This window comes from Gymnoscopelus microlampas (assembly GCF_963454915.1).
Source record: "Gymnoscopelus microlampas genome assembly, chromosome: 9".
NCBI classification, from domain to species: Eukaryota; Metazoa; Chordata; class Actinopteri; order Myctophiformes; family Myctophidae; genus Gymnoscopelus; species Gymnoscopelus microlampas.
Genome location: NC_139946.1, coordinates 16,798,194 through 16,824,743, shown reverse-complemented (window position 1 = coordinate 16,824,743; position 26,550 = coordinate 16,798,194). Strand labels below are relative to the sequence as shown.

The following is a 26,550-nucleotide window of genomic DNA, read 5'->3' as shown; positions in this document are numbered from 1 at the left end:
TAATGGAAAAGTGAAAAAAATAAAATTCAAGTATTTTTTTCTCAGAAACCGTAAGAGCTACAGTTACCAGACTTTGAGGGGAGGTTCATAGTTTATTGCCAAATTATTGAAACAAATATTACACCATTCGGCCTCATGGTGGCGCTATAACAGCCCACTTTACCTTTTGGCCTATAACTCTTGAACCGTAGGTCGTAAAATCAAAATTTCTTTTTCCCTAGATTCCTTGGGTCATTACGCAACTCCCCATATAGGCCACGCCCATTTGCGTATGGATAGATTTTTTGATATTGATTTATTAGTGCATTAAATTTCCCCATTCACTTGAATGGGAATTGCACAAACTCCCATTCAAGTATTTTTTCCTCGGAAACCGTAAGGCCTACAGTTACAAGACTTGGAGGGGAGGTTAATAGTTTTTTGCAAAATTATTATGAAAAAAATCACACCAGTCGGCCACATGGTGGCGCTACAACAGCCCACTTTACGTTTTGGCCTATAACTCTTGAACCGTAGGTCGTAAAATCAAAATTTCTTTTCCCCTGGATTCCTTGGGTCACGACGCAACTCCCCATATAGGCCACGCCCATTTCCGTCTGGATAGATTTTCCGCCATTTTGAAATTTCTTCAAAACACACTTTTTGCTCCTTTTCCTAATTGTTTTTTCCAAATCTCACAAAAATCGGTACACGTGATCTATGGACCCCTGCGATAAACATATCCAAACGGCATTATGATAGTCCTTACCGTTCTTCCGTAAATTGTTTCCAAATTTAGCGGGAGGGACCCGTTTTACCAAAAATGTCAAAAATCACAAACGAAACGTCCAATCGATCCCAAATTTGAATCACATGTCGAGGGTAATTTACTCAACGAGTCCGCAAAAGCATTTCCACTTTGACCCATAGGGGGCGCCACGAATGCGCACAATGTCACCGTTTGATGCAAAAACATGATTTTTGGGGGGGTCAGTCCCTTCAAAATGAAACGCAAGCGATCTCAGGAGTGACGCGACGATGTAATTGGCGCAGTCTCCGACGGCATTCCTCCCGGCGTATTACTCGAGTCCCGACCGGCGTCGGCGCAACCACACTTTGCAATTGCAAATTGCGACGCGTCTAGTTAGTGTGGTTGCCCTAACAGGGCAACCAGACTATCGTTATAGATAAACTTTGTTTGTTACTTTATTTATGTGTAAACAATACTTCGGGCCGCTACTCCTCCCACAGTTTATTTTTCCCAATTTAGTGCTATATGTCAAAATGACCGGTCTGACCGGGAATCGTGCACTTGCATAAGGCTAAGAGATTGGTTGCATAGTTTAATTGATATTGATTTATTAGTGCATTAAATTTCCCCATCCACTTCAATGGAAAAGTGAAAACAATAAAATTCAAGTATTTTTTTCTCAGAAACCGTAAGAGCTACAGTTACCAGACTTTGAGGGGAGGTTCATAGTTTATTGCCAAATTATTGAAACAAATATTACACCATTCGGCCTCATGGTGGCGCTATAACAGCCCACTTTACCTTTTGGCCTATAACTCTTGAACCGTAGGTCGTAAAATCAAAATTTCTTTTTCCCTAGATTCCTTGGGTCATTACGCAACTCCCCATATAGGCCACGCCCATTTGCGTATGGATAGATTTTTTGATATTGATTTATTAGTGCATTAAATTTCCCCATCCACTTTAATGGGAATTGCGAAAACTCCCATTCACGTATTTCTTTCTCGGAAACCGTAAGGGCTACAGTTACAAGACTTGGAGGGGAGGTTAATAGTATTTTGCAAAATTATTGAAACAAATATTACACCATTCGGCCTCATGGTGGCGCTATAAGAGCCCACTTTACCTTTTGGCCTATAACTCTTGAACCGTAGGTCGTAAAATCAAAATTTATTTTTCCCTAGATTCCTTGGGTCATTACGCAACTTTCCATATAGGCCACGCCCATTTGCGTCCAGATAGATTTTTTGATATTGAATTATTAGTGCATTAAATTTCCCCATCCACTTTAATGGGAATTGCGAAAACTCCCATTCAAGTATTTCTTTCTCGGAAACCGTAAGGGCTACAGTTACAAGACTTGGAGGGGAGGTTAATAGTTTATTGCTAAATTATTTAAAAAATAATCACACCAGTGGGCCACATGGTGGCGCTATAACAGCCCACTTTACGTTTTGGCCTATAACTCTTGAACCGTAGGTCGTAAAATCAAAATTTCAATTTCCATACATTCCTTGGGTCATTACGCAACGACCCGCGACCGGCGTCGGCGCAACCACACTTTGCAATTGCCCTCAATTGCGACGCGTCTAGTTAGTGTGGTTGCCCTAACAGGGCAACCAGACTATCGTTATAGATAAACTTTGTTTGTTACTTTATTTATGTGTAAACAATACTTCGGGCCGCTACTCCTCCCACAGTTTATTTTTCCCAATTTAGTGCTATATGTCAAAATGACCGGTCTGACCGGGAATCGTGCACTTGCATAAGGCTAAGAGATTGGTTGCATAGTTTAATTGATATTGATTTATTAGTGCATTAAATTTCCCCATCCACTTCAATGGAAAAGTGAAAACACTAAAATTCAAGTATTTTTTTCTCAGAAACCGTAAGAGCTACAGTTACCAGACTTTGAGGGGAGGTTCATAGTTTATTGCCAAATTATTTAAACAAATATTACACCATTCGGCCTCATGGTGGCGCTATAAGAGCCCACTTTACCTTTTGGCCTATAACTCTTGAACCGTAGGTCGTAAAATCAAAATTTATTTTTCCCTAGATTCCTTGGGTCATTACGCAACTCCCCATATAGGCCACGCCCATTTGCGTATGGATAGATTTTTTGATATTGATTTATTAGTGCATTAAATTTCCCCATTCACTTTCATGGGAATTGCAAAAACTCCCATTCAAGTATTTCTTTCTCGGAAACCGTAAGGGCTACAGTTACAAGACTTGGAGGGGAGGTTAATAGTTTATTGCTAAATTATTTAAAAAATAATCACACCAGTCGGCCACATGGTGGCGCTATAACAGCCCACTTTACGTTTTGACCTATAACTCTTGAACCGTAGGTCGTAAAATCAAAATTTATTTTCCCCTGGATTCCTTGGGTCACGACGCAACTCCCCATATAGGCCACGCCCATTTCCGTCTGGATAAATTTTCCGCCATTTTGAATTTTCTTCAAACCACACTTTTAGCTCCTCCTCCAACATATTTTGTCCAAATGTCACAGAAATCGGTACACATGATCTCTGGGCCCATGCGGTAAACATATCCAAACGGCATTTTCATAGTCCTTACCGTTCTTCCGTAAATTGTTTCCAAAGTTAGTGGGAGGGACCCGTTTTACTAAAAATGTCAAAAATCACGAACGAAACGTCCAATCGATCCCAAATTTAAATCACATGTCGAGGGTGATTTACTCAACGACTCCCCAAAAGCATTTCCACTTTGACCCATAGGGGGCGCCACGAATGCGCAAAATGTCACCGTTTGATGCCAAAACATGATTTTTGGGGGAGTCAGTCCCTTCAAAATGAAACGCAAGCGATCTCAGGAGTGACGTGACAATGTAATTGGCGCAGTCTCCGACGGTATTCCTCCCAGCGTATTACTCGAGTCCCGACCGGCGTCGGCGCAACCACACTTTGCAATTGCCAATTGCGACGCGTCTAGTTAGTGTGGTTGCCCTAACAGGGCAACCAGATTATCGTTATAGATAAACTTTGTTTGTTACTTTATTTATGTGTAAACAATACTTCGGGCCGCTACTCCTCCCACAGTTTATTTTTCCCAATTTAGTGCTATATGTCAAAATGACCGGTCTGACCGGGAATCGTGCACTTGCATAAGGCTAAGAGATTGGTTGCATAGTTTAATTGATATTGATTTATTAGTGCATTAAATTTCCCCATCCACTTCAATGGAAAAGTGAAAACAATAAAATTCAAGTATTTTTTTCTCAGAAACCGTAAGAGCTACAGTTACCAGACTTTGAGGGGAGGTTCATAGTTTATTGCCAAATTATTGAAACAAATATTACACCATTCGGCCTCATGGTGGCGCTATAACAGCCCACTTTACCTTTTGGCCTATAACTCTTGAACCGTAGGTCGTAAAATCAAAATTTCTTTTTCCCTGGATTCCTTGGGTCATTACACAACTCTCCATATAGGCCACGCCCATTTGCGTATGGATAGATTTTTTGATATTGATTTATTAGTGCATTAAATTTCCCCATTCACTTGAATGGGAATTGCGAAAACTCCCATTCAAGTATTTCTTTCTCGGAAACCGTAAGGGCTACAGTTACAAGACTTGGAGGGGAGGTTAATAGTATTTTGCAAAATTATTGAAACAAATATTACACCATTCGGCCTCATGGTGGCGCTATAAGAGCCCACTTTACCTTTTGGCCTATAACTCTTGAACCGTAGGTCGTAAAATCCAAATTTCTTTTTCCCTAGATTCCTTGGGTCATTACGCAACTTTCCATATAGGCCACGCCCATTTGCGTCTAGATAGATTTTTTGATATTGAATTATTAGTGCATTAAATTTCCCCATCCACTTTAATGGGAATTGCGAAAACTCCCATTCAAGTATTTCTTTCTCGGAAACCGTAAGGGCTACAGTTACAAGACTTGGAGGGGAGGTTAATAGTTTATTGCTAAATTATTTAAAAAATAATCACACCAGTGGGCCACATGGTGGCGCTATAACAGCCCACTTTACGTTTTGGCCTATAACTCTTGAACCGTAGGTCGTAAAATCAAAATTTCAATTTCCATACATTCCTTGGGTCATTACGCAACGACCCGCGACCGGCGTCGGCGCAACCACACTTTGCAATTGCCAATTGCGACGCGTCTAGTTAGTGTGGTTGCCCTAACAGGGCAACCAGACTATCGTTATAGATAAACTTTGTTTGTTACTTTATTTATGTGTAAACAATACTTCGGGCCGCTACTCCTCCCACAGTTTATTTTTCCCAATTTAGTGCTATATGTCAAAATGACCGGTCTGACCGGGAATCGTGCACTTGCATAAGGCTAAGAGATTGGTTGCATAGTTTAATTGATATTGATTTATTAGTGCATTAAATTTCCCCATCCACTTCAATGGAAAAGTGAAAACAATAAAATTCAAGTATTTTTTTCTCAGAAACCGTAAGAGCTACAGTTACCAGACTTTGAGGGGAGGTTCATAGTTTATTGCCAAATTATTGAAACAAATATTACACCATTCGGCCTCATGGTGGCGCTATAACAGCCCACTTTACCTTTTGGCCTTTAACTCTTGAACCGTAGGTCGTAAAATCAAAATTTCTTTTTCCCTAGATTCCTTGGGTCATTACGCAACTCCCCATATAGGCCACGCCCATTTGCGTATGGATAGATTTTTTGATATTGATTTACTAGTGCATTAAATTTCCCCATTCACTTGAATGGGAATTGCAAAAACTCCCATTCACGTATTTTTTTCTCGGAAACCGTAAGGCCTACAGTTACAAGACTTGGAGGGGAGGTTAATAGTTTTTTGCAAAATTATTATGAAAAAAATCACACCAGTCGGCCACATGGTGGCGCTATAACAGCCCACTTTACCTTTTGGCCTATAACTCTTGAACCGTAGGTCGTAAAATCAAAATTTATTTTCCCCTGGATTCCTTGGGTCACGACACATCTCCCCATATAGGCCATGCCCATTTGTGTCAGGATATATTTTCCGCCATTTTGAATTTTCTTCAAAACACACTTTTTGCTCCTTTTCCTACAATGTTTTTCCAAATCTCACACAAATCGGTACACGTGATCTATGGACCCCTGCGATAAACCTATCCAAACGGCATTATGATTGTCCTTACCGTTCTTCCGTAAATTGTTTCCAAAGTTAGCGGGAGGGACCCGTTTTACCAAAAATGTCAAAAATCCCGAACAAAACGTCCAATCGATCCCAAATTTCAATCACATGTCGAGGGTTATTTACTCAACAAGTCCCCAAAAGCATTTCCACTTTGACCCACAGGGGGCGCCACGAATTTGCAAAATGTCACCGTTTCACGCAAAAACATGATTTTTTGGGGGGTCAGTCCCTTCAAAATGAAACGCAAGTGATCTCAGGAGTGACGTGACAATGTAATTGGCGCAGTCTCCGACGGTATTCCTCCCGGCGTATTACTCGAGTCCCGACCGGCGTCGGCGCAACCACACTTTGCAATTGCCAATTGCGACGCGTCTAGTTTATTTATTTATAGATAAACAATACTTCGGGCCGCTACTCCTCCCACAGTTTATTTTTCCCAATTTAGTGCTATATGTCAAAATGACCGGTCTGACCGGGAATCGTGCACTTGCATAAGGCTAAGAGATTGGTTGCATAGTTTAATTGATATTGATTTATTAGTGCATTAAATTTCCCCATCCACTTCAATGGAAAAGTGAAAACACTAAAATTCAAGTATTTTTTTCTCAGAACCCGTAAGAGCTACAGTTACCAGACTTTGAGGGGAGGTTCATAGTTTATTGCCAAATTATTGAAACAAATATTACAACATTCGGCCTCATGGTGGCGCTATAAGAGCCCACTTTACCTTTTGGCCTATAACTCTTGAACCGTAGGTCGTAAAATCAAAATGTATTTTTCCCTAGATTCCTTGGGTCATTACGCAACTCCCCATATAGGCCACGCCCATTTGCGTATGGATAGATTTTTTGATATTGATTTATTAGTGCATTAAATTTCCCCATTCACTTTCATGGGAATTGCACAAACTCCCATTAAAGTATATTTTTCTCGGAAACCGTAAGGGCTACAGTTACAAGACTTGGAGGGGAGGTTAATAGTTTTTTGCAAAATTATTTAAAAAATAATCACACCAGTCGGCCACATGGTGGCGCTATAACAGCCCACTTTACGTTTTGGCCTATAACTCTTGAACCGTAGGTCGTAAAATCAAAATTTATTTTCCCCTGGATTCCTTGGGTCACAACGCATCTCCCCATATAGGCCACGCCCATTTGCGTCAGGATAGATTTTCCGCCATTTTGAATTTTCTTCAAAACACACTTTTTGCTCCTTTTCCTAATTTTTTTTTCCAAATCTCACAAAAATCGGTACACGTGATCTATGGACCCCTGCGATAAACATATCCAAACGGCATTATGATAGTCCTTACCGTTCTTCCGTAAATTGTTTCCAAAGTTAGTGGGAGGGACCCGTTTTACCAAAAATGTCAAAAATCACGAACGAAACGTCCAATCGATCCCAAATTTGAATCACATGTCGAGGGTGATTTACTCAACGAGTCCCCAAAAGCATTTCCACTTTGACCCATAGGGGGCGCCACGAATGCGCAAAATGTCACCGTTTGATGCAAAAACATGATTTTTGGGGGGGTCAGTCCCTTCAAAATGAAACGCAAGTGATCTCAGGAGTGACGTGACAATGTAATTGGCAACCACACTTTGCAATTGCAAATTGCGACGCGTCTAGTTCACACTCCCTCTGCTGCGGCTGTCTGCATACCACTCATTCTCTTTCCTCGTCTCCTTCCTTGCTCTGTGACTGTTTGTATTACTATCCTTGTGAGGACCAAATGTCTCCACAAGTATAGTAGAATTTGAGAAATAGACCATTGTTACGACCATTTTCCTGGTCCTCACAAGAGAAATGGTGTTTTTTATGGTCACACTCAGGAAAAGATTTGTGTTGGGGTTTAGGGTTAGGCATTTGGGGGTGAGGTTTAGGGGTTGGGGTTAGCGTTTTCCCTATTTTATACTTGATGATGTCACACACCAAAAAATATCAAATCTACAAGCTCACAACGCGTTGCATCGTGGCTCGTTGTGAGGTTGTAGATGGATATGTTTACTTTTGGCTTACAGTTAACAAAGCAAAACCAAAAAATGGTATTCCTAAAATTGCTCTCCTAAACTGTTTATGTGCTCACAAGTATAGTAATGCAAACGTGTGTGTGTGTGTCTCTCCCTCTGACACCCATCCTCCTGTCCGCCCATCCATCCATCACCACCTTATTCACCACCCAGTTCAATTAAGGCTTGGCCCTAACCTTGCCTCTGGGCCATATTTATGCACTGTCAGCTGCACCACGGCAGCTAACTGTCATGCAAGTATTATTTTTCACAAGAAGATTGCCCTGTTTACCGTTCTGAGCACTAGGGGGAGCTCTTGTTGTGGATTTAAGTTTCCTCCTGTGGTACCTGTCTGGTAGATCTTGTCTTACAATATCATAGTTGAGAGCAACGTTGGTAGATCTTGTCTTACAATATCATAGTCGAGAGCAACGTTGGTTAGTAAAATAACTGAAACAACTTCATGTTGGTTAGGTAAGAAAACATGGTTAGACTGGTGAGAATATTTCACTTAACAATTCATAGTAGTAGTTTTTTAGAAACAATATTTTAGGTTGAGGTATTATAATGGCAATATTTTGGATTGTCTCTGTGTGCGTGTGGTGTTGGCTTTCATGTTATGTGTGTGGTGTTCCTAGTATCCACGCACGCAAAAAATGACATTAAGAAATTGTAAAATATTTGATCAGTCGTTTCACCCTGAATGTTACATACATACAGTACTGTGTGTACGTTTATTCCATACTGTGTATCAGTATAAATGTGTATCTGTATGTATTCACATATACTGTGTGTCTGTATCCAGAGCTGAAGGCCGAGGTGGAGAAGCTCCGTTCGGCCCAGATGAGCGCCCAGGGTGTGGAGCCGGAGAGGGTGAGAGGCTACCAGCAGGAGATCTCTGCCCTGAGGAGCAGACTCATCAGCCAGGAGAGGCAGATGGCCGAGACCAACCGGTCAGTCCTTTAGATCATTTGTTGATTAACAGGTAGAACATGTCGTAATTGTATGTTATTAATAAATGTAATTTGTTTTTCAGGGCGTGGAGAGAGAAACTCGAGCAGGCGGATATTCGCAAGCGAGAAGAGGCTGAGGCGCTGCAGGTAAGCGGATGTAGAGGAATACTTCACCCACGCACGCATATCCCCCCACGGGTATAGACTATATTACTAAAACAACATAATTTTGCGCCGCTAGTGTTGGTGTTTCACAAATCGCGAAATTAGGACTTGGCCATACAATATTCGGGAGAATTTATTTTTGCTTTATTCCATGCGTCTGTCCGTCCCCAGAGGGCAGGCGTGACCTTCAAGGTGGACAACAGTCTTCCTAACTTGGTGAACCTGAACGAGGACCCCCAGCTGTCTGAGATGCTGCTCTACATGGTCAGAGAGGGACAGACGAGGGTGGGCAAATGCAAGTTCGATTCCCTCCATGACATCCAGCTGTCTGGAGCCCTCATTGCCGACCAACACTGGTGAGGCTGAGAAATATAGATATAGACTATAGACACATCTATAATCTTATCCGTTTGTTCAATTAATCAATTTATAAATGATAAATTGTCAGATGCAATTTTTGTAATAAAAATCGGTTAGCATAAGCACTTTTTTAAATGTATTTATAACTTCACTAAAACGTGAATGCTTATCTTTGGAGGTCTGCTTCAAATAACTACAGTAGCACATGTGCAGTGGTGGGAGGTAGCCTACCCAACACTAGGCTACCTCCCACCACTGCCCATGTGCTACTGTAGTTACGTACAGTATTCATATACTTTACGACACAGATTGGTTAAAATATGTTTCATTCAAATCTGGCCCGAGTTATAGCTTTAGTGAGCATGCATGGCTGTTACTAAATGGCCCTTTTAATATATTATATATATATATATATATTTTTTTTGTTATTATTGAAACTATTAGATGGGTTGCTTTGTAATGGAAAAAACATTACATTTGAAAAATAAAATTACAACCACATTTTTGTCTTTTTCCTGTCTTGTGTCTGTTTCAGTGTCATATCCAACATTAATGGAACGGTCAGCATCACTCCCATGGAGAACGCCAAGACCTACGTTAATGGAAACATCATCTCTGACTGCATAGTGCTTCACCATGTAAATATATCGACAGGTTTATCCTGGCACCATGGAACGATTAACATTTAAAACATTTGTGATGTAATTTATGAGCCGTGTCCACAGAGGGCTCCTTTTAGTTGGCAGCACCAATCTTCCATGTATTTCTATGGTAAAGACACGCTGGTGCGCTCCTCTTCCCAGCACCAACCTTCGAGCTCCCAATGCCCGGCATTTCTCTGGTGTGCTTCAAGCTGGAAACAGTTCAACTTTTGGAGAGGAGTGCCGGTCATTTGATCCTCCCGATTGAGTGTGACAACCCCATAATTTACAACCAACATTTTAATCATTTTTACATTGTTACAGCTAAGCTATTTGTACTAATAACGCTGAAAGGTTAGAACAGTGCGGGCATCACGCTGTGCGAATGCTATGGACATGATATCAAAGCACTCATCTCAATAAGCGTGCTCTGTGGACATGGCCCCCCTACTTCTTGTCGTATACCACTTTGCTTTTAATACGCTTGTATGTCCTTTGCTTCTCACCAAGTGACTCTGTGATTAGCACTACATGAATCTCTCTTAATTACACTTTTATCACCTTTGTTCTTTGCCGTTCCTTGGACAGGGTGACCGGTTGATTCTGGGCGGAGACCATTATTTCCGCTTCAACCACCCGGCAGAGGTGCAGGCTGGGACACGGGTCTCTTGCTGGACAGGTGCCCGTGATGGACAGAAGGACTTTGAGTTTGCCAAAAACGAACTGCTCTCTGCTCAAAGAGCCCAGTGAGTCTAAAGGGGCATCCAAACCAGCAATTAAAAGCTTAATCTATACATTTGCAGGTCTTAATAGGACAAATACCACTCTAAAAATAGAGTGGTATATAGGTATTTATCCTTAATAGGATAAATACCACTCTGTACTGTTTAATGTGTAATATTTTCAGAGACTATAATCTTTTGGTCAAGGCAGGAAATTGTCCCTGTCTGGTCGAAACCTTGTATGTCCAAAACCTTATGTCCAGAACTACTCGCAGTCAGCTTGTAGATCTGCTATTTTCACTACTTTAGCGCGACACTCTTGTATGATTAAGTAGGGCATTAATTTACGTAAAACATAAAATATTTCAATATTGAGATACAAGGTTTCTGCCCGACAGCAATGAAATGGGCCTTTTCATTGATTGACCGCTGCGGTTGGTGGTTTCTAACATTGTATAAGTGGCAACATCTTGCTTAGAATACAAAGAAGGCACCAGATTATAGCTTTTTGTCTTCTGGTACTGTTACACATGTACTGTCTTGGGGAATTAATGCCCATAAATGCGCTCTTAGACTCTCCTGTAAAAGTACACGTTTTCCACTTTTTGTTTTTTTGGCAGTAGGTACTTGGGAGTTATGAGCTTTTAAAATGAAAGGAAAATGCAGTCCTCTGACATCACTGAATTACACTGCTTGAGATGACTTGGTACCAGAAAATGACCATAAAAATGTCTCTAAGTTAAACATCTAGTGTTATGGAAAGTAGATGGGGGGGGGGGGGGGGGGGGGGGATATATCATGCTCCTTCTACCACCTTTTAGAGCAGTGGTTCTCAAACGTTTTAATGTAACTGACCCCCAAATTGACGCAAATTAGCCTGCGCACCCCCATTTGAAAACGTATGCCAAGGAATCTTTTTATGGAAGTACTGTAGAGATTCTCAAACATTTTAACCTCAAGGACTCCCAGCTTGATATGCATTAGGCCACTTACCCTTATTTGATACCATGATCTCTGGGACCCCAAATCTATGCTTAGCATTATCAGTGTTAATTTAACTCCATAACAGCTAAATTTTTCTCCATGAATTCAAGTTTTCACAGGTTGAGTAAATAATTGAAAAACGGTCATTAACATTTTGGGGGTGAAGTATAGGGCTATGATGATCATGCCATTTTACTTGATGATTAATTGTCACAAATGATTAACGATTTAATTGTGTTTTTGGCATTGAACATATGGATAACAATTACATTTGTTTGGCTTTTAGGCTTTGTAGAAAAACATTCTACAGGGCAGATATGACAAATAACTTAAATGTACAAAGACATGACTGACACATTTAACTTTACTTTCAAAATGTAAAAAAAATAAGCTTGCAATGCGTTGACGTGTTGTGAGTTTGTGGATCTGTTATTTCACCCTTTAAAAAACATATATATATATATATATATATATATATATATATATATATATATATATATATATATATATATATATATTTGAAAGTGTATGAAACTTTCAACATACTGAAGCATTCCTTAACCACTCAAAACCATGTACTCTTAGAGAACTTGACTTGGTTACAACTGCACGTTGACCACTTTTTCCGTCCATACCGAATTTCTTTACCAAAAACGCCAGATCTACAATCTCAGGGTGCATCGCGACGCATTGTGAGCTTGTAGATCTGCCGTTTTTGGCAAATATTCCCCCCCTGAATATGGACGCTGGGGTTTGTGTGTGTGTGTGTGTGTGTGTGTGTGTGTGTCTCCAGGCTAGAGGCAGAGATGGAGGAGGCCCAGGTGAAGGCCAAACAAGAGATGATGCAGGGCATTCAGATGGCCAAGGAGGTAGCTCAGCAGGAGCTGCAGGAGCAGAGGAGTCTCTATGAAGCCCGCATCAAATCTCTGCAGACAGAACTGGTACAGTACACCAATCATTACTTGTGACTTTAAGTTAGGGCCATAGTAAATTAAGATAATCTAGAAAATCAATCGTCAGATATATGGATAATTATAATTTTATGGTCATAAATGAATTGCATAGATTAAAAGAATAAAGTACAACATTATAGTAAATGGGCCCTAGACTATTTGCTTAATGTTTTATGACAGTAATAAATGGCATGTGTTCATGTTGATATGACTAGAGGTTCACACCTACGGTCCGACCAAATGTCTGAGTCCTAGTGTTGGAGGCCTTTGTCAGAGTACCTGTCTGTCCTGGTCCCTTCTGTTCCCATATTATGTAGCTGTCCGTCTGGCGACCTGTGTCCCTTTTATGCTCGATATATGGAGATCTATGTATTTGTATGCACTAGTTTGATTAATTTATACATTTTCCCCCTACAGCAAGGGGAGGAAGATCGCAAGCGTGTTCAGGAGCAGGACCAGCAGCGCGTGGCTACCCAAATGGTCCAGCTGCAGATGGATAAGAAGGAGTTGGAGCAGGCAGTGGACACCCAGAAGAAGCACTTACGCTTGCACATGGAGGCTCAGGTCAGGACACCCCAGGAACTGTAGAAAGTTTCATGTGCAATGTTGGTCAAACCCAATTCATTCAGATAAAACCTTGGTCAAAAAAAGGGACACTTTTCTCCCTTTCTAACACCAGTACCTCCTGTTCAGTGCAGTGTTACTGGCTTTACATGGGGACAGACTACTTTGCTCTCTTCCCTCCCTGTTGGATGCTGTTCCTTCCAGGGCTCGAGAGATGCAGACACTTGACAACTGTTAACAACCTTTCTGGGTTCATGGGCTTTTATATTATTATTACACTGTATCTGCTAATTCCTGAATGCTTCTGTCTAGAATCAACTAACCACTTTCAACTTGTTAAAATGTTCTGTCAGTAAGCAGAGTCAGTGCACTATACCTGGTGTTGCTGGTTTGCAAGAATAGTGATTGCGTCAAATTGGTCAACACACTCCTTAGGTCTCTTGACAAGTTTTTTTTTATATTTACTATGTATTTTTCTATGTTTTCAAAAGGCAGACCATTAATGTCAACAAGGTCCAATGACCTTGTTGACATTTGTGAAACCACACAGTGCAACCCTGAGTGATTAGCACCCATCAGGGGATCGATTATACTGGAGATACATATTCTGTGACTACTTGAAAAAGGTATAAGAAAATGTAAACATTGCTGGCACAGTTCGCAATTATTTTTTTATTTCATGGCACTGAATGAGTTAACTTGTTTTTTATCTTACATTCTATTCTAGTTAGACTGCCACAAGCTAGACTGCCACACACTTATGTTAGTAGTACCATCAAATTAGTGTTTTAGCTGTTCTGGGCATTGTCGAGGGGAAATTAGTTTCTATAATCTCTTAAAAACCCTGGGTATGAAAATGTGTTATCACATGCTTTAGATGGGGCTGTCATGACTATTACAAACATTTTCCAAATATAAAAAAAGCAGAAATGGCAGATCCACAAGCATACAACGTGTCACTTTGTGAAACTTTGTAAGCTTGTAGATCAGCTAAAAGTACAGAATGTCAGTCATTTCTTTGGTTTTTAGGCTTCATAATCACTAATTGCACAGGGCAGATATGACAAATAACTTAAATATACAAACGGAAATTTCAATTGTATTCATAATGTTCAATGCCAAAAACGCAATAAAATCGCAATTATTTGTGTGACAATGAATCGTCAACCTAAATTTGAAATTGTGACAGCCCGAACTGTAGATAACATTGGGGGACACTATAGCAGTACATAACCGACATATTGAATATCAACATTGGCCCTTTTAACATATTCCTTTGCACTACTGTGACTGCATTTTTGTCACAATATAAACAAAGGAGGAAAAAAGGGTCCTTTTACAAGAAGTTGCAATTATAAGGTTCCATCCAATAGTAGATCAAGATATCAGGGGGGTATGCTAAGTCGACCAACTAAAATATATTTCAAGGAAACTCTTCTGCAGAAGAGACTGCAGCTTGCCTACTTAAGAGGCCACTTGCTTGCATATTAACGTCCTATCCATTCTCTGCATGATATTTCAATCAGCAATCGACATATTTTCCCCCATCTGGGTCCTCTGGACTTTGGTAATGGGAAAACCCTAGATTATTCCAACGACTGTAAATTACTTCCCCTTCTTCAAGGACCTTGAGAGGTCTAAGCAAATACACTAATGGCTAATCCAGCGTATAAGTGGTCAGTCATCGGGGGAGGAATTTTTCAGGAAGGGGCCGTGGCAGAGCCGCAGGCTTCAGCCCTGACGTGCTCGTCCCATCTGATTGTGTTTTTAATGTGGTGTGCGTTATCGCTGTGTGCCCCCAGGCCATGGAGGACCGCCGGCTGCGCCAGGCCAAGATCGTCGAGGCTCTGGAGGAGGAGAAGAGGAAGCTGGGCCGAGAACTCGATGAGATCCAGAAGAAGAAGACTGAAAGGGAGACTCGTGCTCCTCTCCAGAATGGTGAGATGTGGAATAGCATTTTTTGTTTTGTCCCTGCTTGGGAAATTGGGTGGAGTTTTGCAACGCAATGTGGGTCAAAGGTTTTTAGAAATCTTATAAGATGCCACATTGGCCGCTGGATTGTACGTCGGTGTCGCCGCCATAATGTTCCAGGCAACTTGCCATAACTCCAATGCAAGAAAGATGCTGGGTCGTGTGCACTTTGGGTCTGTATAACAACTGTATCTATAGCTGTTACTGTCTACGTAAGATGCGTGCATTGCTCCTATGAACAGCAGCGGTATATGTACATTATGGTTTAGACACCATAATACTTGCTATTTTTATACCAGCAGAGGGTTTTATGCCACCAGAGGGTGGCATTTTTATACCAGTAGTAAACTTCCAGAGGGTGGCATCAACGCTTCCTGTTCCGGATCGGATTCTCCTAGCTTCATTTGATTAGCTCAGCAGCTGATTTGAACCATAGACTGTAAAAAGATTTGAACAGGTTCATGTGTTTCCGGTTCAAATCTGCTGCTGAGCCAATGAAGTGAAGCTATAGCTGAATTCCAATACCCCAACTTTGACACTCACTCCACTCACACCTTAGCCCCGCCCCCAGCGAGGAGGACAGGATTAGATGCGAGGATGGAGTAATGGACTGGGTTGGCCTCATGGGCTCTGCATGCACTACGCTCACCCAGCGTCATTTCAAAGCGACTGCAAATCCAGCGATCACTTATGGCGTGTCACGCAGCTGGATCACAACCAACTGATCGTGTAGCTTGTCATTGCCATGAAAATATGCAGGTATAGAATAGTAGGCTACAGATACAGAATAGACAATTCATCAATGTGGATGGCCACATCGTATCTTAACATTGCCCATCCAGGTGCTTCATTCATATAATAAATGCCTTTGCATACCAACAAACTTACATTTATGAATGGAATGCTGACCGCGTCCCTTTGCTCATACTGTACACCCGCACAGTGTGTCACCTGCTTATGACGTCATCAGTATAGCACATCAGTACATAACAGGAACTACGGTTGTGCTTGATGCCGTTAAACTCCACCCATCTGGTACTACTGTTGGTACAGTGAGAACTGAGTGCCCCAGAAGTGTTGGAGATAGTGATGCGCTTGGTTTGTGTTGTGCTGTAGGTCCTTCGCAGTGGGGTGCCATGAAGTTGTCCCTGATGATCGAGGAGGCAAACAAGATCAGCGCCAAACTGAAGAAAAACACTGTATTCAGCAGGTACCACTGCTACAGTCAAATCCAAGTTTAACTCCCAAGAGTGTACAAATGGACCCATGAGGTTCCTTCTGTACTGTACACTCTTCTGAGTTATTATATCGTTGCTGTCGGGCAGAAACCTCTTGCTTTTTTTAAAAGTAAATTAACGCCCTACTTTGTGTTTTCACTCGAGCTTGTAGATCTGCTACTTTTGAATCCTGAAAAGTAACAGTTGAGGTTTGCACCCGACAGACGATATTACATTTATTTGATGATGAAATGCATGTTAACAGCACTGTAGGATGCTTTAATACGTTGTTAATGTCACATTAAAATGGCAGACTTGTATGGTGCTGATGCATTTTTCCAACTCTATAAAATGGGTTTTTGAGGGGTTTCTTGGTGACTCATTATTCAAGCAATATGGTCATAAAATGGAATCCGTCGATAAGTCAAATTCTTTTTTTAATATATGCTATACAATGAACTTCATTTTTAAGTCTCTGCGCCTCTTTCTTAGACATGGGAGCGATAACAAGGAGAACATGGAGCAGGGCGATGGGCTGCAGGTTCGAGTACAAAACAGAAAGCTGCGAATCTCCACCTTCTGGACCCAAGAGAAATTCCAGAACAACTTGGCTGCCATGAGGGAGCAGGAACAGGTAACTCCACAGAGGTCCTCAAACATTGCAGCTTAGCTATGTTAGCAAGCGTCTCTTCAGACCTAATGCTGTTAAAATCAGAAGTAGATTGATTGAATTTTGTATTCAATCAAGACGGTGCACTATATGGCATTTGATCGCAATTAACCACTTTAATCCTAGTGTCCCATTTTGAGCAAGTCAAGGTGACAACCTCCATAAATCAAAATAATGTAATTTTCAAAAATGGAGATCTGCTAATGTTGTAAATACTGTGACTTAAGTGGTTAACTAAACATTTTACTAGCTGGATAAAATGGCATGCAGAGTTCTATAGTATGTCCCTGTGCAGTGTGCACATAAACATTTATGGGTAAATACTTGGGAACTGGGCAAAACGGCATGCAGTATTATGGAAATAAAAAAAATGTTGTTCGGTACCAATGCATACACGCATCTCTATATGCAGTTAGACAACCAATTGACCTGTCATAGCAAGGTAGACCTTTTGCTGGCGGGTAGCGATATAGGGGTTAAGTGTCTTGCTCAGGGACACTTTGACAGCGGGCGGTCTCCTTCCGATTCCCAGGTGGCCCACCGTGTGTTCCCAGCTGCCATCAGCATTCATCACACTGAATCTCTGTCCATAGTGAATTTAAGATTTGTCTCGGATGAGTTCTACACAGCCTGTCAAATGTCTTCTGAGCTGCACTTTATACCACCCTGTCATGTTCCTCTGTTGTGTTGATGAGAAATCTGACATGCCAATGCAGTGTAATGTCCAATCTCCTGAGCGTCTCTCTAATGCACGAATGCCAGGAAGCTGAGCCCCCTGCCCTCCATCAGGCTTTTCTCATTAAGTTGAAGTAAATGAGCAGTATTTTATACTCTGCTCAGGGGGACGCCTCCAAAGATGACGAGGTGTTTTACTGCCCGGATGATGAGTGGGAACAAGATCTACCAGACTCCGCCGCCTCCTCCTTCTCACACTCCGCCGCCTCCTCTTTCTCACACTCCGCTGCCTCCTCTTTCTCTCGCCGAAGGTAATTATCTCGTCCTCTCCCTCGTCCTGTTCATTCTTTCATCCATCCATGTATCCAACGGTCCTGCCATCCATCCTGTATTTACATTGTGGTTTAGTTTTTGTATTCACCTGCCATTCTCATCCAGAGAGACCTGTAATGTGTTTTCATGGGTTCACTGCCTTGCTCAATGGCACTTTCGAATCTCAAGTTGCTTGCACACACTTTGGCTGAACGTACAGTATGACTTGTCTATGACGGGGCAAACGAAGACCTACAAGCTCACAACAATGCGACGCGTTGTGCGCTTGTAGATCGTCTATTTTAGCAAAAACAGACGTTTTCTTACATAAACTAGTAGTTATCTATTCTACAAGTTTAGTTAATTCTGAAGTTCAAAATGAACTAGACTACAGCAAGCTTTCTATTAATTACATTGTATTCACCAGCAGCTCTCCCAGGCCTAGATTCCCCATCAGGAGAGACTTTGGAGAGATTTTGGGATTAACCTCACAGATTAACTAATTTGGCTATATGAAATTCTGATTTAAGCCGAGCATAGTGGCTTCCCCTTGGAAATGCAAATGAGTGTCTTGATGGTGGAGGGTGGCAGAGATGGGTTCTGAAATGATGACAGCGTAAGGGTCTGTGTCCACAAGTGTTTTTATGAGCCGAGAGTGTTTTGGATATCATGTCCACTGTCCAGAGTGATTGCAGGGAGTGTTGACATCCACAACGTTCAAACCCATCAACCGTTGCTATGCTCAAACGTCATGTCATCTGCGTTTAGTATCATTAATGGCTTGGCCGAAATCACAGTAAGGTTCAACTTTAGGTAAACATGTCAGGGCATAAATGACCGGGTTATCAGGCACAGCCAGAAGGATCAAATGTGACATTGATGAGGTTTAGCAGATGATGGAATGGGGAGAGAGAACTGAGAACTTGGTCTTAATGATCGAACTTGCAATTAGAGAATCTCCAATTAGTAGAACTTTGGGTTTCAGTCAATTGGGCTGAGAACAACTGCTTTAGTGGATGTTAAATAATGAACTTTAATTAATTTTAAAGTGCTTTTTGAAAACTACTTATCTAAAATGTTTTTTGTTTCTTAAAAATGCAGGAAGATGGCAATAAGGCAATTAAAATGGTAAAGTAAAAAATGAAGTAACTTAAAATAAAAACGACTGCTATCAAATTAAAACAAATTAGAACAGACATAAAAAAGTCATTCAAGGGAATCGGCAGGGTAATGGAGGCAATAAAATAAAACACTATAAAAAGGCTTGGCGTACGAGTGGGTTTTCAGAAGTAATTTTAAAGGAAGACACTCAGTGACTGACTTTACTAAGCCTCAGATGTGGGATTTCTATCCGGAAAATTCTTGTGTTCCAGAAAATTCTTGTGTTTTGCCAACTTGCGCCAAACAGGCTCTGGCATCCTGTTATTGTGAACAATGTGCAATGGGATGAATGTGGAAAGTCAATGCTGTCTGATGGAACGTGGAAATTCGTCTTTGTTAAACATTTTGGACGACTTTGCTTGTTTTCACAAAAAGGCCTCTATTGATATTTCCAGCGGTGTGATTTACTGCATTGCACATATTTGGGCCTTTGACACATTTTCTTTCTCCTTTCTGATCAAAGCCACAGAATGTTTCCCTCTTGTGTATTTTTCATTTTTTTTCCCCCTCTTGTGTTTAGTGGATTCACATGTGTACAGGCTGAGTGGGTCAGGCAGGGGAAAGGGCAGCCAGGGGGGCTTGTGCTTGACAAAGACAGTGCGGAAACGAGATGGATTGGGAAAAGCTACGATGTTGCTCGCTGGAAATGACAGGTCTACAAGCTTAACAGCGCTTTGACCCGCTACACCGTCATATGATGGGAGTCTGCATTACGTAATGCAGAGAGGGAACAGAAAAGTTATTTTGTTAAATCAAATATCAATTTACTGTGCAGTAAAACAAATATGCAAAAATGTTGACTTGACTAATAATTATTTAACTTTGCTGTTTGGATGTTACAGTATCTTAACCAAATAAACAGGCCCAAAGCTCAAATTAAACACCGTTCCAAAGCTCAACGGGTGTGCGGCATCACGGTGCAACATGTTTTGAGCTTGTATGTTGGCAGGGGAATTCATTCGTCTAGAGCAGCGCTACAGAATAAAACCCCTTGGTCAAACCAATTAACGTTGTACTGTATAGGTTCATGCACTGCACAACAGAACCGCTGTACTACTAACTCGAAACGGACAGCATTCCCACCCTACTTATTATTCTTGTCAGACATGTTTTATGGGGCTCTTGGTGATGCTGGGCCTAGTGCTGGTCTTAGCCAAATTAAACATGGCATGGGCTCAGTGCTTCCCTTTCAAACTCCTCCATCCAACCAGGCCTGAGGCTGTAGCTGGCTCGCTGGCTAGGCCAGTGGCCATATTCCCCCCCTGGGTCATGTCTTATTGTACCTACAATGCTATTGTACCTACAATGCTAATGGGAGTGACTATTTCAAGCTGGTCTGGTGTTGGCTGCTAGTTAGTAGGTTAGTTTTATGCAGTTTGGATACATTATTTTGAGTTTAGCATGTATGTTGTAAGTAACGGAACTGATATCCCAACCCACCGTAAGGCAGGGAGGCATAGTGAGTCTATCATGTAAACAAAACGTCACTGGTTAGTCAGTTTGTTCATCAACCGCCACATGTCCTGCATGCGTGTCCTTGAGCAAATCACTGAATCTTTCCACTCAGTAGACGTTGCTCTGACTAAGCATGACAAGCTGATCTACATGCGTCGCAATGTGCTGCATTGTGAGCTTGCCTTGAAGAGCTGCTATTTTTGGAGTGCGACACCATTGAGTGTACCACTGAGTACAAATTAATCCTGTTTGTTTTTATAATTTGTTAAAGTGAAAACAAGGTAATAACTTTAACTTTGTTCTACTTACCAGGAGTAGGAGCCTGTTGAAGAGCAAGAGGATCTCTGGTCGTCTGTATGAGATCAGAGTTCATCCCATCCAGAGTCTCCTCAACAGCTCCTCACTGTCTACTGGTAAGTGGGTAACGCACACATGCTGCAGGACCTCATTAGAAACCAGTGTTTCATTACGCCTTTATGTGTTTATCCTGGGTTTTGTATTGTGATTACTTTCTTTTACCCAAATCAACTTTCGTAAGTTATATCTTCTTTATCAGTGATTCTCAAAGTGTGGTCTGGGGGCCCCCAGTGGTCCTTGAGGAGTTACAAGTCTAACTCAGATACAATCCAAATGCTAAAGGAGGCCCTTACAAGGACCCCCAACTTCTGGTCCGGGGACTACCAGCAGTCCAAACAGACCTCTTTATGGGTCTATTTGTGGACCCCAATCAACGCTGTTAAATCCAGTGTTGGTTGGACCCCTGTGAGGTTGCAGACCTGTAAGGGTCCATTTGGACCCCTGGTGGTCCCCATACCCCACGTTGAGAACCAGTGTTCCAAGTTGTGTCGGTTTGTTTGTCTGTGTGCCAGGATTATGCCCAAATATGGCCACTCACACCCATATGATTATTCAAACGGATCTATGAGAGCCACATCTCAACGACTGAACCCAAAGAAAATGCTGAACCACATGATTGACGTTAAAGGGAAAGACCACTTTGGTAGAGGTTTGGGTTGTGTAGTTACCTTGCCATGATGTAACTCCAAAGGTTGACAAGAAATACAAAATAATTGCTCCATTGATTAGAAATTGATCACTCTAAATTTGCTCCTCATTGACTTACATTGTACAGTAAAACAGCTCTCAAAGTCACTCTTTTAGCACGTAAATGACGGTAAAACAGCTCTCAAAGTCACTCTTTTAGCACGTAAATGACGGTAAAACAGCTCTCAAAGTCACTCTTTTAGCACGTAAATGAACACGAACAAAGCTGATTCACACAATATAGAACATCACCAAACCCAGTACTGTTTTTTTTTTTATAAAAATGTTAACTTCCTGCTGATTTTACTATTTGAAGATCCGGATCCACAAATCCAGTCCGGGTTTTCCTCTTAATAAAAATAGCAAAATCAACAGGAAGTTAACATTTTTATTTAAAAAAAAACAGTACTGGGTTTGGTGATGTTCTATATTGTCTGAATCAACTTTGTTTGCGTTTGTTTACGTGCTAAAAGAGTGACTTTGAGAGCTGTTTTACCGTACAGTGCAAGTCAATGGGGAGCATATTTTGAAGTATCAATTTCTAATCAATGGAGCAATTCTTTTAGCTTGCTTGTCCACCTTTGGAGTTACATCATGGCAAGGTAACTTCACAACCCAAACCTCTACCAAAGTGGTCTTGCCCTTTAAGTCGTTTTCACATTATCATTAGAGGATTAAGTTTCAACGCATGCTGCAACCGCTTCAGAATAAGTCGTTTTCACATTATCATTAGAGGATTAAGTTTCAACGCATGCTGCAACCGCTTCAGAATAAGTCGTTTTCACATTATCATTAGAGGATTAAGTTTCAATGCATGCTGCAACCGCTTCAGAATCAAACCAAACAGTTAGCCCATTGCCCCTTATTAACCTCCCATTACCCCTTATCATTAACCTATACTTTGTCTTATGATGAATCGCAAAAACACACTGCACATACTCCCGTAGGAGTATGTGCAGTGACAAATATCACCCACCCCGCCCGGCTTCCCCCCCCAATCGTGTTCGTATAGACCCTCGACAAAGCGGGATGCACCACGGGGGATTGGAACCCCCAGGCATTGTTGGTATTTTACCACTGCGGCACTCCGAATGCCACCTATTTTTAAAGTGAATGGTGTGCTCCAGTATTTTATTTGGGTTCAGGCGTTCAGATATGTCTCCTAGAAGTGTTTATAGTACATTGTCCTTTCTGAGAACACCGACCTCTGTTTGTGGCAGGGCTGAAGCGCAAAGAGCTTTCCTTCAGCTCTAATTATTCTTTCTTTATACATTTTCTTGAACTGAAAGATATTTATACAACCCTTTTTTTAAAATCAATTCTGTAGAGAATTCCACAGTTGACTGCCAGCAACCGAAATGCACATCTGCTTTAAAGTAGTCTGTGCATACGGATGCATAAAATCTTATTTCCCTTAATGTCCTCGTCCTCTGAACTGAAAACAAACATCTTTTATATATGTTATGGTGGTTAATACTGTTATTTGATCTGTACATAAATAATGACTCGTACACATAGTTTTAAACTTGTAGACCTATGTTCATTTAAGATGGTCATATTTTCCCCAAATCATTAGCATATAGAGCCACTAACAAGCATTTACAAAACCCAGACAAGAACATAATTTGGAGGCAATAACATTTTGAAAGGGAAAATAATCTAGACACCCTGGGATTAGCCTGTAAATGTTAAAATGGCTGAAATGAATACAGATGGGGGTAGGCTAGCTAGAAACGAGCCAACAATCACTTTGATGGTCAGGTTTGATTGGAGTACAATGCATGCAGTATTTCACAACCTTTCAGGCACAATTATATTTTCTTAAGCAGACACTCGAGACTTTTGTAGCTAAAGCAGACACTCGAGACTTTTGTAGCTAAGTGAACATGTGTTTTCTCTGCCTTAATGATATACTGCAACTACTTCACAACGGAGGATTAATCCAAATGGTATTCCCATGAAAGAAATGGCTGGAAGTTCCTAAACAATCAAATATACAGTAACTATCTATCCATTTTTTTGGTTTGTTTCCTAGGAAGGCCTGATAAGCCTGTTTTTTTTTGTTTTTGGGCCTCTCCGGCACATTATCTTATTTCTTTGTTGTTTTACCCCATTTTTTAAAAAGAATCTTCTCTTCTCCTTTCTCATGCATTTCTCAATTATGTGCAACCAAACTAAACCAAACCAAACCATTGGCTGTGTTCTGTCTCCCTCTCAGGTCTGATGGGTGTGAAACAACCCCCTTCCACCCACCCTAGCTCCTCAGACTCCGCCCTGCCAGGCATTTGCAAGGAGCTAATTGGCCAGACACTATCACGTCTGCGTCTCAGCAGCGCACCAGACGAGAGCGTGGCCGACCGACTGGCCTCAGACCTGTGCATTGTGTACACCGCCGTCCGCCGCATTGCTGAGCTGTATGACGGCCTGGATGAGGACAGCCAGGAGAACGGTGGGATTTAATTTGACAAACATGGACGCGAAAGGTTTAATTCTGAAGGAAATACTTCAATGTCCAATGTGTGGATGTTTAGTCAATTTGTGACGTTAAAGCGGCACTATGTAACTTTTTGAATAAAATGTAATTTTGTCCAATCTGTATGATGGAGTATGTTAATACAATATAACTCATACAATCGGGGCGGTTGTATTTTGTCCCCCTGCTCTTCTATTGAGACCTGATCCTGTCAAAGGTCATGTCTCACCTAGACACAGGATCTGACACGAATTTTGACCTGATGGTCAAGATGCAATTTATCCCCTGAGAAAGCAGAAAAAAATCAGCTACATGTGGAGCTTTAACTGTCGATCAATGCAAAATAAAGGTTTGATTACATGCAGGTGGAAATGTGCATTTATAAATAATTTCTACCCACTAGAGGGTGCTTTTGTTCAATGAAAAGTACTTTTACTAGCAGAAATTATCCTGGAACAATATACCAGAAAAATGTAATTGTTTGAAATTTCCTCAACACGTGTACCTGCTTGACCTGCTTGTAGTGCGGAAGTTTACAAAATAACTACCTCAATTATGTTATTAAGTTTTCAGCTTGTAGATCGGATATAAAGCCTGTGTCTTTTCTCTCACAGTGTTTGTGTGTAACCCAGAGGCCCAGACCCAGCTGGTAAAGGCCACCTCGGCCATAGAGAGAGCAGTGTTTGTCACCATGCAGTGGCTAGCTGCTGTTAAACCCTCCTGTGGTCAGCTCTACAGTCAGCTCTACGCCATCTCTGAGGAGCTCCGCAGGCAGGTGAAGAAGATGGGAGGCTTTTTTCAGCTTCTCATTCAGGTAAAACACAACTTCATTGTACAGCACTTGGGGTCAACATTTGTTAAGTCAAAAGCATTTGATCTTACATCTTATTTGATTATTGATAAGCACACTGTATGCCAAACATTAAGGCTAAAGTCCCTAAGTTTTTACGTCTCTCCTGACACCGAGGTGATTGCAACAATATCACAATATATATTACATATAATATTACAATAAAGATGGTTCATCTAAATCAATCCAATGCAACATCTGCTTCAAATAACTTTACTGACATCGTCAGCCAGTAGGTGTCTAAATATTTGAAAACCTTCGCCTATAATGACAAAATACAGATGCCAGGTTGAAATTGGTCAATATTTATTCATGTTCCGTTTGATTTCTAGCATGAATCACACTGAAAACTGACAAGTCTTCAAGACGCTAAGGGCTTCAGGCAGGGAGAAAAAAATGTATATTTCAAATGTGGAAGCTATGTAGAAGCTCTACAGTCACAAATCTGTGCAATCTCGCTCAATGAAATGATCACATACTAGACTGTATCGACATCTGTGCAAGGACAGCAGCTGGTGGTGCTTCCCCCTCCACTCCGATAAAATGGTTACAAAACCATGAAAACACCTGAAACGGGGAGGCGGGGGATGTTTCGATTTAAGCCCCGTTTTGCCACGTGAGCGAACGCCGTCTAATCAGAATGCACAAAATTGATTGACGGGTCGTAGCTGTGAGCTGTTTGGAGCCGCGAGTATGGAAATGACCGCGTGCAGGGAATTGTCAACCTTGAGCCCCTAACAGAACATGAATATAGTGTGTGTGTGTGTGTGTGTGTGTGTGTGTATATATATATTTAATATATTTTTCATATTTATATAAAAATTATTTAACAGCATCAGCACCTAAACACTGAATGCTTATAATAATAATAAAGTAATCTTTCTCTTTTTATCTCTACACCCACCGTCACTCCAGTTTCTCTCTTTTTACGGTGTTCTAATTTACGCACTCGCCCACTTCAATCAATGTCAACCATTTTGTTGGTTCTGCTGCTAGTTATCGATCTGGCTTCTGATTTTTAAATCACCCATGTCAGTATATACAGTAAGTTTCCTTTTCCTCCGCCTCTTAACTCGCTCACTTTGCTGTTAAATTAACCTACCTGACCCTTCCCCCTACCCTATCCTACCCCTTCCCAGGGCTGCGAGTCTGAGATCTCCTCCATGGTGACGGAGGCCCAGAGAAAGAGCGGTCAGACACTGGACGGCGCTCTGCGAGCTCTGTGCCAGCTGGCAGCGATGACGGGCACCGCGCTGAACACTGCGGAGCTCGGCACATGGGCCACAGGCAAGGTAACTCCCCCATTAATACCACAGCAGCTCGTCTGTACATGTGAGGGCTCAGGGGCCCCTTGTAATCAGCACTCCCCCGTTCCATAATGCGGGAGAATGGAATATTAGTCTTGTGGCAGAGCAAGGGTTAGGGTTGGAGATGGGGGGATTTATTGAACCGAATGTTAAAACTGCATGTATGATTATTTTTTTGTGGACT

General features: G+C 41.4%; 1 protein-coding gene across 2 annotated transcripts in view; it reads left to right on the top strand.

Moving 5' to 3' along the window:
- Positions 1–26,550, top strand: part of kif14 (kinesin family member 14) — a 47,611-nt gene that overhangs the window by 15,650 nt on the left and 5,411 nt on the right. For both annotated transcript variants that reach the window (XM_084066618.1, XM_084066617.1), the window contains exons 13-27: positions 8,695–8,842; positions 8,926–8,989; positions 9,179–9,363; positions 9,903–10,005; positions 10,597–10,754; positions 12,508–12,655; positions 13,085–13,231; positions 15,034–15,169; positions 16,319–16,412; positions 16,912–17,053; positions 17,930–18,075; positions 21,005–21,105; positions 23,955–24,185; positions 24,824–25,023; positions 26,199–26,351. In XM_084066618.1, coding sequence (XP_083922744.1) covers positions 8,695–8,842; positions 8,926–8,989; positions 9,179–9,363; positions 9,903–10,005; positions 10,597–10,754; positions 12,508–12,655; positions 13,085–13,231; positions 15,034–15,169; positions 16,319–16,412; positions 16,912–17,053; positions 17,930–18,075; positions 21,005–21,105; positions 23,955–24,185; positions 24,824–25,023; positions 26,199–26,351 — 2,156 coding nt within the window. The remainder of the gene's footprint in view (positions 1–8,694; positions 8,843–8,925; positions 8,990–9,178; positions 9,364–9,902; positions 10,006–10,596; positions 10,755–12,507; positions 12,656–13,084; positions 13,232–15,033; positions 15,170–16,318; positions 16,413–16,911; positions 17,054–17,929; positions 18,076–21,004; positions 21,106–23,954; positions 24,186–24,823; positions 25,024–26,198; positions 26,352–26,550) is intronic.